The sequence below is a fragment of the Condylura cristata genome, unplaced genomic scaffold (assembly GCF_000260355.1).
Source record: "Condylura cristata isolate star-nosed mole 26May11 unplaced genomic scaffold, ConCri1.0 scaffold00017, whole genome shotgun sequence".
Lineage (NCBI taxonomy): Eukaryota > Metazoa > Chordata > Mammalia > Eulipotyphla > Talpidae > Condylura > Condylura cristata.
Window position 1 is genome coordinate 8,079,507 of NW_004567118.1, and position 13,416 is coordinate 8,092,922.

A 13,416-nucleotide genomic window follows, 5' to 3' on the forward strand; every position below is an offset into this window, starting at 1 on the left:
ACATCTCTCTGAGTCGTGCCTGACCTTGGCCTTGCAACTGTGGGAGCCGGGGCTGGGGGTGGGGGTAGGGAGAGAAGCCTCCCGCCCCCCCTCCTCACCCCCTCCTCCCTCAAAAGCATGTCAGCCTTTAGAGCCTGCATGAGCAGACCTGTTGAGCCCCGCAGAGGAGGGGACACTGTCCCACCCTGCGGGGCTCCCTGGGTCTCAGCATCATACCCCTGGGTGATGCCAGGTGGGAGTCGATGCATGGCCTCTCCCAGCTCGACTCTCAGAGGCGCTTATGGGATGAGAATCCTGCTGCCATCCAGCGACCCAGGGGCTCGCCTGGGCACAGCCTCTGGCGCCCACGCCTGCTGAGCAAGGCCTCAGCGACCTGCAAGTGGACAGCAGTGTGAGGAAAGCCAGGCCCACCGCCCTGTCTCTAGCAGAACCGCCTAGCTGCCTCTTTGTTTTTGGCCACCTGGACAAAACTATCTCCCGCTGACTCGGGGAAGGTTGGCGGTCACAGGAATTCTAAGTTCAGGACTCTGGCCTGGTAGCTTCCGTCCCCTCAGCTTTCCAAGGTCTCTTGACCTTGGCGTTGAGGGGCCCATCCCCTCTCTCCTCACTGCTCCTAATGCATTGGGGGCCGGGGGGTGGGGGGTGGTGGTGCAGAGTAAGCGAAACGCACAGACTCCGGGAGGTGCCAGGAGAGGGCCGCGGGGGAGCCCGTGTTCCCGGTGCCTCCAGGTGTCTGCACCGGCCCCCTCTACGGGGCTCCTGCCTGCCTGGTACGCGGCATCCTCTGACTCTCTTTGTCCCTGCCCACGTCTCTCCCGGTGTCTTTGTGTGTGGGTTTCTCGAAGCCTTTGTGTGTCTGTCTCTGTTTGGGCTGCGGGTTTCCCTTCCTCTCTCCGCCCTTTCACAAACTGTCTTCCTTACTCCGATGAGATGCGTGTGGCGCTTTGAGGTTTCCCCTTGGGTTTGTTGAAATGTGAGTACCCCCAAACTGGGTAGGGGCTGCGGTTGCCCTCCCTCCTGCCTGCCCCGTGGCCTGGGAGCCAGGGAGGTGGGGAAAGTGGGACAGTGGGGGGTGGGACCCTGAGAGAGGCGAGGCCTGCCGGCACCGCGGTGGGTGGTGGGCTTCTCTGAGCCCCTGGTCCTCCACACCGCCCCAGGCCCGCGGACCCGCCCCCAGCTCCAGGGCAGCTGTCTGGGCTCTCCCTGCGTGATCCTGAGGGCTCAGCCCCTGCAGCTCCCCCTCGCAGTCTGCCTTCTCCTCGCTGGGCATCTGCCGATGGAATTCTGTTGGCAGGAGGCACTTGTGGCCCTGCCTGGCCAGCTGGCTCCCCTTCTGGGGTCTGTAGCCAGCGCAGGTGCTGCTGGTGCTAAGGCCGAGGCTCGGGTCGGAGTGGACATCTGTTCTGATGACAGGCTGCGCCGTGCCCTGACTCCCACCCCTGGGGCCGCAACGAGCGAGCGGCTGAGTTGCTCGTCTTTCTCAAGGGTCCTGTGTCCCGAGTCACCCACATTCAGTGCCCCATTCAGAGGCCAAGTGAGGGTTGGAGCCAAGGGGGCGTGAACTGCTGAGGGCCCCTGCGCAGCGCACCTGGTCCGGCCAGTGACCAATGTCGTGTTTCGTTCTTTTAGATCTAATGCTGGACGATGTAATTGCTTCCGGCAGCTCGGCCAGCGCGGCGCCAGGTACTGCGTCTGGGGTGTGCGTGCGGGGCCTCCTCCTTGCTCCCTCTGCGTGGCTCAGTGATTCCAGGGGTGAAGGGGTGAGGGTCTCTGGGGATCTGGGCGCTGCATCATCCTGTAGGCCTGGACTCCAGACAGGAGGTGAGGACCGCGGCACCCCCCCCAGGCGCTCCTTTGAGGACCCTCTTCCTCCGCCAAGGCTTCTGAGGGCCGCCCCAGCCCTGCGCGTCTCCTGGCCCCCCACTGTCACACTGTCAGGTTCTTAGGGCTGCAAACTCACCGGTCTCCTTTTGTCTGAAAGGGAGACTTGGATCCAAGAGAGCAGGGTGAAAGGAGCAGAGAAGCAAGACTTTGTTTTAAAAATGTAACAATGCATAATTGATCAGACTCATTAATAGTCAAGTAACCGTGGAGGCCAAGTCTTCGCCACAAACAGCGGGACTTGGGGGTCAAGGTCTGACTTAGCCACAGATTCTCCCCCCAAATCCTTTGGAGTGGGCTGGGTCCTTCTCTTTGACAGCCGTGTCCCTGGGAAGGCCCTCCTGGCCCTGCCTGCCCTGGTCCTGGGGCCCGTCAACCCCAACCCTGCCCCCAGGTGGAGGCTCAGAGGTTAAAAGAATCCGTGACAGGGCCATGGGCCTCGTCACCCTCTCTGATGTCCCCACGCGTGGTTCCCAGCCTGTTGGTCCAAGGGCCCCCGTTACCATCTGCTCCAACAGACCCCTTATTTTTTTTATATAACGGTTTATTTTTACATCATTTTGTGCATTTTCCTGTCTCAGTTGTAACCCTTGTGGGCTTCCCATGACCAAATCACCCGTGTGCCATCACCATAGTCCAGTGCATTTCCCTCCCCATGCTGTTTTTGATCCCCTTCCCCACTCCACCCCCATAAAATGTCTCTGGAGCAGACCCCTTATTTTAAAAGACTGTCTTTGAAGCGAAGACCTCTCCAATAATGACTTTTTTACTAATCAAAGGCACATCTAATTGCTAATCAGCTTCTGAGCTGCAGAAGTTTCATATGGAACGGTGGCAAAGAAAGCCCGTTTGCCATTAAAGTAATCTGTGGGGTCTTAACACAGGCATATGTATGATTTATTTTAAGCTTTTAGAAATACTGCAGCGAACTTAAGGACCCCATGTGGCTGCCTTCTCAGGCTGCTGGGCACTTGGGGCTGCAGGCTGGGAACCACTTTCTCTGCTATTCTGCACCCCTATCCCCCAGAAGCCAGACTCCCGCAGACACTGTCCTGTGGATGTTGGGCTGTTGGAGCTAATCTGTGGGGGCTCAGGGGGCCTTCCTGGGTGGGCCCCCTGAGCCACCACCTAGGACATCATCCCTGAGGCCCTGGGTGGGTGGCTGCCTCTCGTGCCCGTGATGCTGACTGCGGTGTTTGGTTTTGAGAGAGACCATCTCGGGGCGCTCAGGAGGTTCCAGTAGCTTTGTGTTGGATAATTGGGGTTCCTCATGTCTGCGTCAGGCTGTTTTGCAAATTCCTGAGATGTCAGGGGACAAGGCCAGGGTGGGAGGACATGGCCTTCAGCTTCTCCCTTATGGGCTCACCTGGGCTATAGCCTGAAGTCACCACATACGCTTTCACCCCAAACACCCCTTCATCGGAGTGTTGACCCACAGAAGTTTCTCCACCAAGAACCAACACAAGCCAACTCACGTGACCCCCCAGAACCTCAATGCTAAACATGTGACCACAGCGCACCCCCACTCTGGGGCTCCCTGCCAAGCTGCTGGCACTTGTAGGCCTTGCTGAGTGCACCAGTCCGTCTTACTCCCCTGGGCTGGTAATGAGAACTTGGAGACCCTGGGCAGGGGCTCAGGTCACCCCAACCCTTCTGCCCAGGATTTAGTGTTCTGCACAACCTACAGTAGCGCTGCTCAAAGGTCAGTGTATGTGAGAATCACCTGGAGGGCACGCTGAAACAGGTTCCTGGGTGCCACCTGGGAATTCGGAAATTGATCTGGGGTGGAACCTGAGCACCTGCATTTCCGGTCAGCAACTCGGGGAGGGGAGAGGATGGGGGAGGACAGTATGTGGGGCATGGGCACCATGCCTCCTTGCTGGTACCATCCCACCCTGTGCTGTTCCCAGCGGGGGCGTGGCAGGGGGCAGCCAGACAGGCTGGAAAGGCAGATGGAGAGAGGCTTTAATCCGCAGGGGGATGGGTCTGGCATGACACTTGGTGGTGGAGGGAGAGACCTGCTTGGTTAGGTCAGACCCAGGTGACCTCTCAACCTTCAGCGCCAGCTCTGCTTCCCTTGGTCACCCGAAGCGCCTGCCCGTCCTCTCTCCACCCGCCAGGACACAGAGATCAGGCCTAGCCGTGGCAGCTGAAGGTGTGACCTGTGTCCTGGGGGCTACCCCTGCCTTCTGCCTACTTCCAGTCATTCTTTGCAGACCCGCTGCCCCGGCTGTGCCCTGGGCCACCCGGGACCCGACTAACTCTCTCTGCCTGTCGTTCTCACTCACAGCCTTGCCCCCAACTTGCCCTCTCCTCTGCTCCCACCCCTGACTGGGGACCGGAGTCCCGGGGATGCCGTTTTCCCCACGGTCTAACGCTGGTATTTTCTCCTCCTACGGCACCTGACAGTAGTGGGAGGCAGGCAGACGGCCAGGGCTGCCAGCCTGTCAGGGACGGCAGGGCGGGGCTTGTCCAGGCTGTGAGCAGGGCTCGGAGCAGCAGGCCCGCTTCAGGTCCTCCCAGGGGGTCTTACCAATAGAACTGAGCTTCTCTGGGCAAATTATCCAAGGACACCCCTTGGGTCAGAGCCTCAAGACCTTCTGTCTAAACTTACCGCCTGGCAGCTGCAAGGGTCCCAGCGGGGAGCTGCGGTCCTGGCCCAGCCACTGCCTTGGGTGCGTGGATGACTCACTTTTGCTGGGCTTCCTTCTCTCCCTCTGCAACACAGAGGGAGCAGCTGAAGAGATGCCCCGCAGGGGGCCTGGGACTCTGCATCTGCGTTTTGGGGGGCTTCTGGCAGCCTTGGTGGGGTCTACAGGTGAGGGGCATCGGACCTCAGAGGTCTGGAAATGGTGCCTGCAAGCAGACACCCTGCCGCAGTCCTGCCTCCACCTTCTCCCGTGGCCGCTCAGAGGAGGGTCCCTGGCTGAATCCCAGCCCACCCACCTCTCAGACTTCTAGAGCAAGGCCGGAAGGCAGAGGTGGTGAGGAGGCTCCATTCGGCCTGGGACTGCCTACACAGCCAGACTGGGGTGTCAGGGGAGAGGGGGGACTCCCCCAACCTCTCCTCTGCATTGTCTCAGCTAATAACGGGGCTAATAAGGAGCCGCTTTCTCTAACCTAATTGTATTCAAACATTTTAGTTAATTCTCCATTCATATTTTAGCATAATGGGATCGGGTGCTCTCGGCACTTATGGAGATTAATGCAGAGAAACAGTTCCTGCTAACGGAGGCAGGGTGACTAGCGCCCTCTGGTTCTCGTGGGTACTGGAGGAAGGAAGGAAGAGGCCGCTCGCCGGTGCACACTCCACCATGCCGTGTGGATGACCTGTGGTCGCTGTCGTCCCCACCCTCACCCTGTGGGGTCTGGAGGGCGCCAAGCAGACAGAGCCACAGCTGGCCGGCCCATTCCCCAAAAGAAAAGAAGGCCTGGTGCGCTTCTAGGGGGCACGCTGGGGACTTCGGCCCCCTGGTTATCCGCACCTCCAGGCCAATGTTGGAGCGTGGCACCTGGCGGGACGCAACAGCGCCCGGGCCCTCTTCTTCCTTCGGCCTTCGGTGGGGGCCCACCCCAGGCCACTCCCTGCCTCAGTTTACTTCTCTGTTCAGTAGTCCTCTGCATGGAAAAAGGACAGTTGTATCTGAACTGGCCTGGGCCCAAAGCTTCTGCCGCCCCTGAGCCAGCCACCCCCGGTGCGGGCCTCAGAGGCTGCAGCCCTTGCTGGCTGGCTTCCGCCCTAGACTTCCTGAGGAGGAAGGGCTGTCTGGGACCTGAGGCCGCCCCAGTCTCCCTCCGGGGAGCCTCCTCTTTCTCTGTGGCTGCCTGGGCGGCCAATCTGTCAACTATCTCCCATGTACCCCCAACTTGGCCTGGTCTTTCCTCGGCACCTGGAGGAGGGGCCCCCTGCAATCTCCTGTCCCCACATTCATTCTGCCTGCTTCACAGGCCAACCTTCTGGCACCAAGATTTTAATAACTAAGTGGTTCACTAATTACAAGAGAAATATTATGCCTCTGACAGATCTCAGACAGTGCTTCCAGCCCAGCCTGCCATCTAATGCTGCCCTGATATCCAGAGCAGGCTGGGCATCGCCTCATTAGAAACTGGGTGAGTCCTTCAGGTGGGTCCTCCAGAGGAGTCTGGACGGAGCAGAGCCCATGGCCCGCCCTCACACCCACACAAGGGTGCAGGCGGCCCAGGCCCTGCCCCTTCCACAGGCCCTCTGGGTGGGTCAGTGCAGCCAGCCAAGATGTCCAATTTCCAGCTTCCGGCTGTATCTCCAAATCCCAGCTCTGTGTCATCTCTGCTCCCCTCGAGGGGCTGAGCTTGGAGGAGCGGGGCCTTCGCCTCCCCCTTGATGGCTTCCTCTGAGCCCCATCGGACTGGGGGTTTTTCGTTTTTCTGGATCTGACCTCGCTGCAGAATGCAAGTTGAGGGCTTATGAGGGGCTGGAGGATTTGGGAGGCTGCCTCGGGAGGGGGCTCACCTGGTGTCTAATGTGGGTGGGGAGCTCTGCATGTCCTGACCCCTCTGTGCCCAGCAGTAGCCAGTAGAACAGATGCTTGGAGGGGAGACGCCGAGAGAGCTCCCCGGGCCCCTGAGAAGGGCAGTGTGGAGGCAAGGATGCCGCGACCCTGGAATGTCTTAGCTCTGGCGTTGGAGGCTGGTGGCTGTGAGGGACAGTGGGAGGCAGGGCCACAGGGGGCGGGGGTCCCATGGCTGCTCTGCTGTCCTCCCTGCCCCCCCAGAAGCCCAGTGCAAACCCTACTACTCGGACTACTCTCGCTTCCGACTCCTCGTCCACCACTTATGTACCAGCCACTACCTGGACCTGTTCATCACGGGGGTCATTGGGCTGAACGTGGTCACCATGGCCATGGAGCACTACCAGCAGCCCCAGGTAGGAGCAAGTGACTGGTCATCTGGGCCCTGCTGCCAGCCATGAGCCCACCAGGGTGAGGCTGAGCCAGAGCCTCTGGCATTCCTTCGGAGTCCTCTTGTACCCTTGCAGTGATTCTTGGAGGTGGGTAGCATCTTGGTTTTACAGATGAGGACACCGAGGGTCAGAGAGGTTGGTTGACTAACCAAGGTCACACAGTTAGGGAGCAGAGGACCTGATTTCTTCACCCAGCAAATACTTCATGAAAGCCTATTAGATTCTGGGCTCTGGACCTTTGAGGATAAAGACCAGTGCCCGTTACGAGTGAACATCAAGCTCCAGAACTCACCTGTGGCCTTGCTGTTTCTCTAATCAGCCTCTATCAACATCCCCACAAGCCTGTTTCCCAACTATAAAGTGGCGACTCTGAATTGGCAATGCACAGGCCGCTTTCTGGTTCCAGCATTCTATACCTTCCCGCACATTCTCATGTGGTCTCTTGTGGTCTCCTCACCACCCCTCGTGGACAGAGATCCTTTAGCACAAAGTTTGAATCATGTATGTAAATGAACACCCTGTTCTGTCCCGGGGTTGTGACCCGTGGTCAGCCATGACTGGAACAGAGGAGAAAGGTGTCCTGAGACCCTGTCTCCCAGATCTGGGGGGTATGATAAAAGGGGGGCGGGCATCACCCCTGGGCCTCAGGAGACCCTGTGTCTTGCCTCCACCCCTGCCAGATCCTAGACGAGGCTCTGAAGATCTGCAACTACATCTTCACTGTCATCTTTGTCTTGGAGTCAGTCTTCAAACTCGTGGCCTTTGGCTTCCGACGGTTCTTCCAGGACAGGTAGCTGAGAGGATGGTAGGGGTGGTGGGGGGAGGTGCATCTCCCGGGAAAATACCAGATCAGGTGCCTGACGACCTTTCTTGGCTTTTGAGGTTCAGCCTCCACTCCAGGACCTACCCAGGGCTGACAGCAGGGTAGGGGGAGGGGCCCCCAGAGCCTGATACATGAGAGGGAATGGTGGGGAATGGGCAAGACAGGGCTGAGGCATTGGCAGCTGGAGATCAATGTAGCTTCGACTGAGCTTAAGAGCACAGAGCTGGAACCAGGCTGCCTGGAACAGATTGAACCCCGGCTCCACCAGTTAGTGGCTGGTGACCTTGGGTAAGTTAACGTCACTGTGCCTCAGTTTCCTCATTTGTAAAATGGGAGATGATAATAATATCCACATCATGGAGTCGTGAAGATGGAGGTCCTGCTTGCAAAACAACACAGTGCTCGGCGCACAGTGTAAGGACACTGTCAATGCTAAGTAAAAAAGCAGGCTGGAGGCCCGGCCTCGCCCCTGCCACCCGCCGGCTGTGTGGCCGCGGATAAGTCACTTGTTCACAGGCTGGACCACCTGACCGCCACCCTCCTTTCTGTGGCCACGACGGCCCCCTTCTCCACGGTGTCCCCCGCCCCCACTCAGGAAGCTCTGTCTGGATTTCCAGGTGGAACCAGCTGGACCTGGCCATTGTGCTGCTGTCCATCATGGGCATCACGCTGGAGGAGATCGAGGTCAACGCCTCGCTGCCCATCAACCCCACCATCATCCGCATCATGAGGGTGCTGCGCATCGCCCGAGGTGGGTCCCAATACCCCCCAAGCCCACCCTCCCAGCGGGAGATAGCAGGGATCAGCTCTGTGGCTGGCCAGGGACGGGGGGGCTGTGGGTTTCTGTGGGCCTTCCTCCCGGCCTCTGCCAAAGGGGAAGGCAGGGGGCTGAGGGTGGAGGTGGGGCCGTGACAGCCTGGCTGGCCATCCCACCTGCCCCGGCCCTGGCGCTGCCTCCACCAGCTGTGGGACCTGGGACCCAGAGGGGCCAGCTCACGACTTTGTCCTGTTCTGCAGTGCTAAAGCTGCTGAAGATGGCTGTGGGCATGCGGGCGCTGCTGGACACAGTGATGCAGGCCCTGCCCCAGGTAGCTGGAAGGTGGGGACGGGAGGGAGGGGTCTTCTGGGGAGGAGGAGGTGCTCTCCAGAGGGGCAGGGGGCTCCTGGAAGCTGCCAGGGAGACCCAGCGCACCCTTTCCATTTCCTTTCCTCTCTTCCAGGTGGGGAACCTGGGACTGCTCTTCATGTTGTTGTTTTTCATCTTTGCAGCTCTGGGCGTGGAGCTCTTTGGAGACCTGGGTGAGTTGGGGTGGGGAGGGCGGAGGACCAGGACGGGAGGCCCAGCGGCTCCGGGACTCAGCTGGGCCTTTGTCCCCTGCCCTGTTCCTGCAGAGTGTGACGAGACGCACCCGTGTGAGGGCCTGGGCCGGCACGCCACCTTTCGGAACTTTGGCATGGCCTTCCTGACCCTCTTCCGAGTCTCCACAGGTGACAACTGGAATGGCATCATGAAGGTGAGTGGCATGGCAGCGGGGGCCTGCCCAGGTCTGGCACCAGCCCCAAGGAGACAGCCTGTTGCTGGAGCCAAGATCCCTTAGCCAGGCGGGTTGGTCGCGAATAAAGCGTGTGCCCTTCTCCCCCTGGGCTGGCGCTCTCTGGAATCTTCCCAGGACGCCGTACCTCCCCTCTGCCCATCCTTCCCCTTCGGAGTCCACGCACCCACTCCCCGTCTGCCCTCCCAGCCTCACCTTACGCGCCCCCCACCCCAGGATACCCTCCGGGACTGCGACCAGGAATCCACCTGCTACAACACCGTCATCTCCCCCATCTACTTCGTGTCCTTCGTGCTGACGGCCCAGTTTGTGCTGGTCAACGTGGTGATCGCCGTGCTGATGAAGCATCTGGAGGAGAGCAACAAGGAGGCCAAGGAGGAGGCCGAGCTGGAGGCCGAGCTGGAGCTGGAGATGAAGACGCTCAGCCCTCAGCCCCACTCACCGCTCAGCAGCCCCTTCCTCTGGCCTGGGCTCGAGGGCCCTGACAGTCCCGACAGCCCCAAGTCTGGAGCCCCCCACACTGAGGCCCATGCCAGAGCAGCCTCCAGATTCCCTCTCGAGCCCCCCACGGTGAGCAAACCCCACAGTGCAGGGAGAGGGTGGGTGCGGTGCCGGGGAGGGGGGCAGTCAGCGGCCCCAGGGTTCCCTCGGGAGCCTGCCTCTCCTGCGGGACGCGGAGGGGCGAGGGTTCCCTGCCCACCCCCGAGGCGGCTGCCCACATTCGCCGCACAGGGCCACCCAAGCACCTGTCGTCCCCTGCAGCCGCCAGGCCTCCTGTCCGGGCTCTTAGGTTCAAGGCTAAGTTCACTGTTTCCTCCCTGTTTCTTTCTTACCCTCCCCCGTTGCTCTTTCCTTCCCGCCCTCTCCCCTGTCGGGTTCCATCTCTGTTTCCCTGTCTCTGCCCCTCCTCTCCCTGTGAGCTGTTCTCATCCTTGGACCCTGTCGCTCCCTGTCACTGTGTGTGGGGCGCGCATGCCTCCACCTGTCTCCCGTCAATCCTGCCACCACACTTCCCACCGCTGGCCCCTTCCGCCCCCTGCGCCCCGACTCTCCAGCTCCCTTTACGGGCTGGTGCTCCCCAGGACAGACAGCTGTTTGACACCATATCCCTGCTGATCCAGGGCTCCCTGGAGGGGGAGCTGAAGCTGATGGACGAGCTGGCAGGCCCAGGGGGCCAGCCCTCTGCCTTTCCTTCTGCCTGCAGCCTGGGCGGCTCCGACCCACAGGTTACTGTGCCCTTCCCTCCCCTTGCCGGGCTGTGCCATGCTGCTGGGAGGCGGGGGTGTTTCCTGCCCATGGGTATCCGGAGAATGAGCAGCCCCAGGGGCCTCAGTTGAGCTTTGGACTTGGCAGGAAGCAACCAGGGGTTCTTCCAGGTTGAGATAAACCTCTGAAACACACAAATTTAGAAGGCAGGGGTGCTGAGCTTGCACTTCTGAAGAAGGGTAGATGGAGCAGGGGTGGGGAGGGAACATTTGTAAGAAAGAGCCTGGCAGAGAGGAGGAGGGGGCAGAGGGTGCGTTGGCTGTTGGGACTTAGTGGGTGGAGGAAGCAGGGTCTGGGGGCAGAGGGCCCCTGGGGACACTGTAGGCGACCGAGAAACCCCCTGAGGGACTGGGTCATAGAACATGCTTTGCTCTCTGTGACCAGCACCCCAACGCCCAGTCTTTTGGGGGCTTTCTGAACCATGGGGCCCACTGGGCTGATGCGTGCTGTGCCATATCCAGTGGTTTCTGGCCTGGTCCCAGGGGATGAAAGGCTGCCCTGGAGAGTGGATTCTGGGGACCTCCGTATGAAACAGGACTTGGTTTCTACTCCCAGACCAATCTCCCCCCATTGAGCCACGTGTTACTACCCCCCAGTCCCATCTTTTCCTTTTCGGGGGTCCTTCTGCCTCCTCTTCTCCTCTTGTGATACCTGTCTGGCTGCCCCATGACGCCTTCGCTAGGTAAAGCACCCACCTCATTTATCCTCCCAGGTCAGGGGCTGCAAGGAAGCCCTGGGTCACCTGGCGAGGAGGCAAGGAGGCAGCAGAGGAAAGCCTGCTGTGCCCGGGCCACTGTGGCCTGAGTCCCAGGCCCCAGTGAGACGGTTCTCACCTGGGGGCACCTTGCCAAGGGGATTCCTAATCTCTCACTGGGACTTGGTCTCAGACGGGGGACAGGGACTTGAACATGGCCATGACCTAGAATAATCCGTGGCCTCTAAGCCCTCGCCATCCTGAAGGCCGTGGGGCAAGTGCTGGGAGGAAAAGAGCTGTGGTGAGAAGGCTACTCTGTGCCTAGGGAGATGGCCCCAGCCCCCCCACACACACACCCCTGGGCGGTGGAGCCCCTGCAGGCCCCAGGTGAGACAGCCAGGTGGTGTGGCGGCCCTCCGGGCTGGCAGGAGGAGAGCATCTCCCAGAACCAAGCCAGGGAGGCCGGCTTGCGGAGGAGGCCTGGGAGGGGAGAAGCCAGGATCTGGGGGCAGGCCAAGTCCTGCCAGGCTTTTGGAAGCAGAGAGAATAGGCAGAGAACAGCCCTCAGATTGGCGGCTTTGTCCGCGCCCCCCACGCCGCTCTGTCTGCTGAGAGCAGGGAGGCGCTCTGCTGGCCTTTCTTCACTTTTTTTTCTGGTATCTTCTTTATGAGAGTGGAGAGTCCTCCCGATCCGCTCCCTCCCTGGGTGGTGCAGTGTGGGAGGGGGCTGTTAAGATTCCTGGGGTATCTTTAGAATATGTTTCTGTGTCTCGGTTTTGTCAGTGTTTGCTCTGGCTCTCTGGTGCCTGCTGCAGCCTCTCTGATCAGCGTGGGGGTTGAAGCCTGGGGGAGGGGAGGCACCGTCAGTTCCTTGGGAAAGGGCTAGGGAGACAGGGAGGCCTCCCCCCCACCCCCGTGCTCTGTGAAAAGGGGGGGAAGGGGCCTCTGTGTGTGTGTTTGTGTGTGTGTGCGTGCGCACACTCGAGGGTGTGCACTGTCCTGGTTTCTGATGCCTGATCATCTCTCTCCCTGTCTAGATCCCTCTAGCTGAGATGGAGGCTCTGTCTCTGACGTCAGAGATTGTGTCTGAACCGTCCTGCTCTCTAGCTCTGACGGATGACTCTTTGCCTGATGACACTCACACACTCTTACTTAGTGCCCCGGAGAGCAATGTACATACACGCAGCCCCTCACTGCTTCCCCAGCCTCCCTGGGGCCCGGGCTGGCTGCAGGGCTCCAGACCCTTCTGTTCCTCATGCTCTGCCAACAGGCCCCACCCAGAGTCATCAGCCAGAAGGCACTTAACACCCTAGGCTTTGCTAGCACACATCTTTCAGGCCCCCCACTGTGGACAAACAAATGAGATAAGATTAAATTGGGGCCTTGCCCAGAAGTGTCCAAAAGCAGCAGTTGTGAAATCACTAACCCAACCATCCAGGAGTGACACACAGCCCAGAACAGAGTTGGCAGAGCAGGCAGCTGACCACAGGGCTGCCAGGAAGCAAAGGCAGGCCCATAGCTGGAGCCCCGTGCAAGCCAGCCCTCGCCTCGCACCCCTCCCCCCCCACATGAGCCATTTGCAACCAAGTAGTGGGTGAGAGTCACATCTCTGCTGCCACCACCATGCCCTTCTCCACTGGGAGGCCGTCCCTGTCTCCTCTGTCACTGTCCCTATGTGTCCCTGCGTCCTGGGGGTGCTGTGGGGGGTGGGGGGGAGCTTAGTGTTTTGACAGCTTCTCCACCCTTTGTGGGCTCCTGATCCTCTTCTGACTGTGAGCAGCCCCTCCCCCTCCTTCCTCTGAAGGGCCCACCTGGAGCAGGGTCTTGACCACAGAATTGGGGGTCCTGAGGTGGCTGGCGGAAATGGAATCTAGAGCTGAGAGGGGAAGAAGAGGAACCCGATTGTCTTCCCACACAGCCATTGTCAGGCCTGTTGGGGGCTGCTTAGCTGCTGGGGCCCATTTGGGGGCAGGAACCCAAAGCCTCTCTAGAACTAGAAATGAACAGGGAGATGAAAAGTCTCTTGGGAGCAAACCTTGGTTCCCGAAGCTGTCGCCAAAGATTGATTACTACCTTCCTTTGAAATAGATTCAAAATCCATCCCCACCCACCGTTTGTCCAGTAAGGGAGGACCTGAACCCCACAGCACCCTGACCTGGCCTCCACCCTCCACCTACCGGGATGGTTATATAACTAAAAGCAGGGTGACCTGCGGTGACATCCCCTAGTGGTCACTCAGCCCACGTTAACCAAGCTGTGC

The 13,416-nt window shown here is 60.0% G+C and overlaps 1 protein-coding gene across 28 annotated transcripts in view; it reads left to right on the plus strand.

Moving 5' to 3' along the window:
* Nucleotides 1–13,416, plus strand: part of CACNA1G (calcium channel, voltage-dependent, T type, alpha 1G subunit) — a 59,000-nt gene that overhangs the window by 42,176 nt on the left and 3,408 nt on the right. For 10 of the 28 annotated variants that reach the window (XM_004684355.2, XM_004684369.2, XM_004684356.2 and 7 more), the window contains 7 exons: nucleotides 6,633–6,784; nucleotides 7,501–7,610; nucleotides 8,261–8,394; nucleotides 8,661–8,731; nucleotides 8,864–8,942; nucleotides 9,036–9,157; nucleotides 9,413–9,766. In XM_004684355.2, coding sequence (XP_004684412.1) covers nucleotides 6,633–6,784; nucleotides 7,501–7,610; nucleotides 8,261–8,394; nucleotides 8,661–8,731; nucleotides 8,864–8,942; nucleotides 9,036–9,157; nucleotides 9,413–9,766 — 1,022 coding nt within the window. Of the gene's footprint in view, nucleotides 1–1,629; nucleotides 1,684–6,632; nucleotides 6,785–7,500; nucleotides 7,611–8,260; nucleotides 8,395–8,660; nucleotides 8,732–8,863; nucleotides 8,943–9,035; nucleotides 9,158–9,412; nucleotides 9,767–10,278; nucleotides 10,423–12,193; nucleotides 12,329–13,416 lie in introns of all 28 variants that reach the window. The other 18 variants (XM_004684351.2, XM_004684353.2, XM_004684368.2 and 15 more) reach the window with 8 other exon arrangements.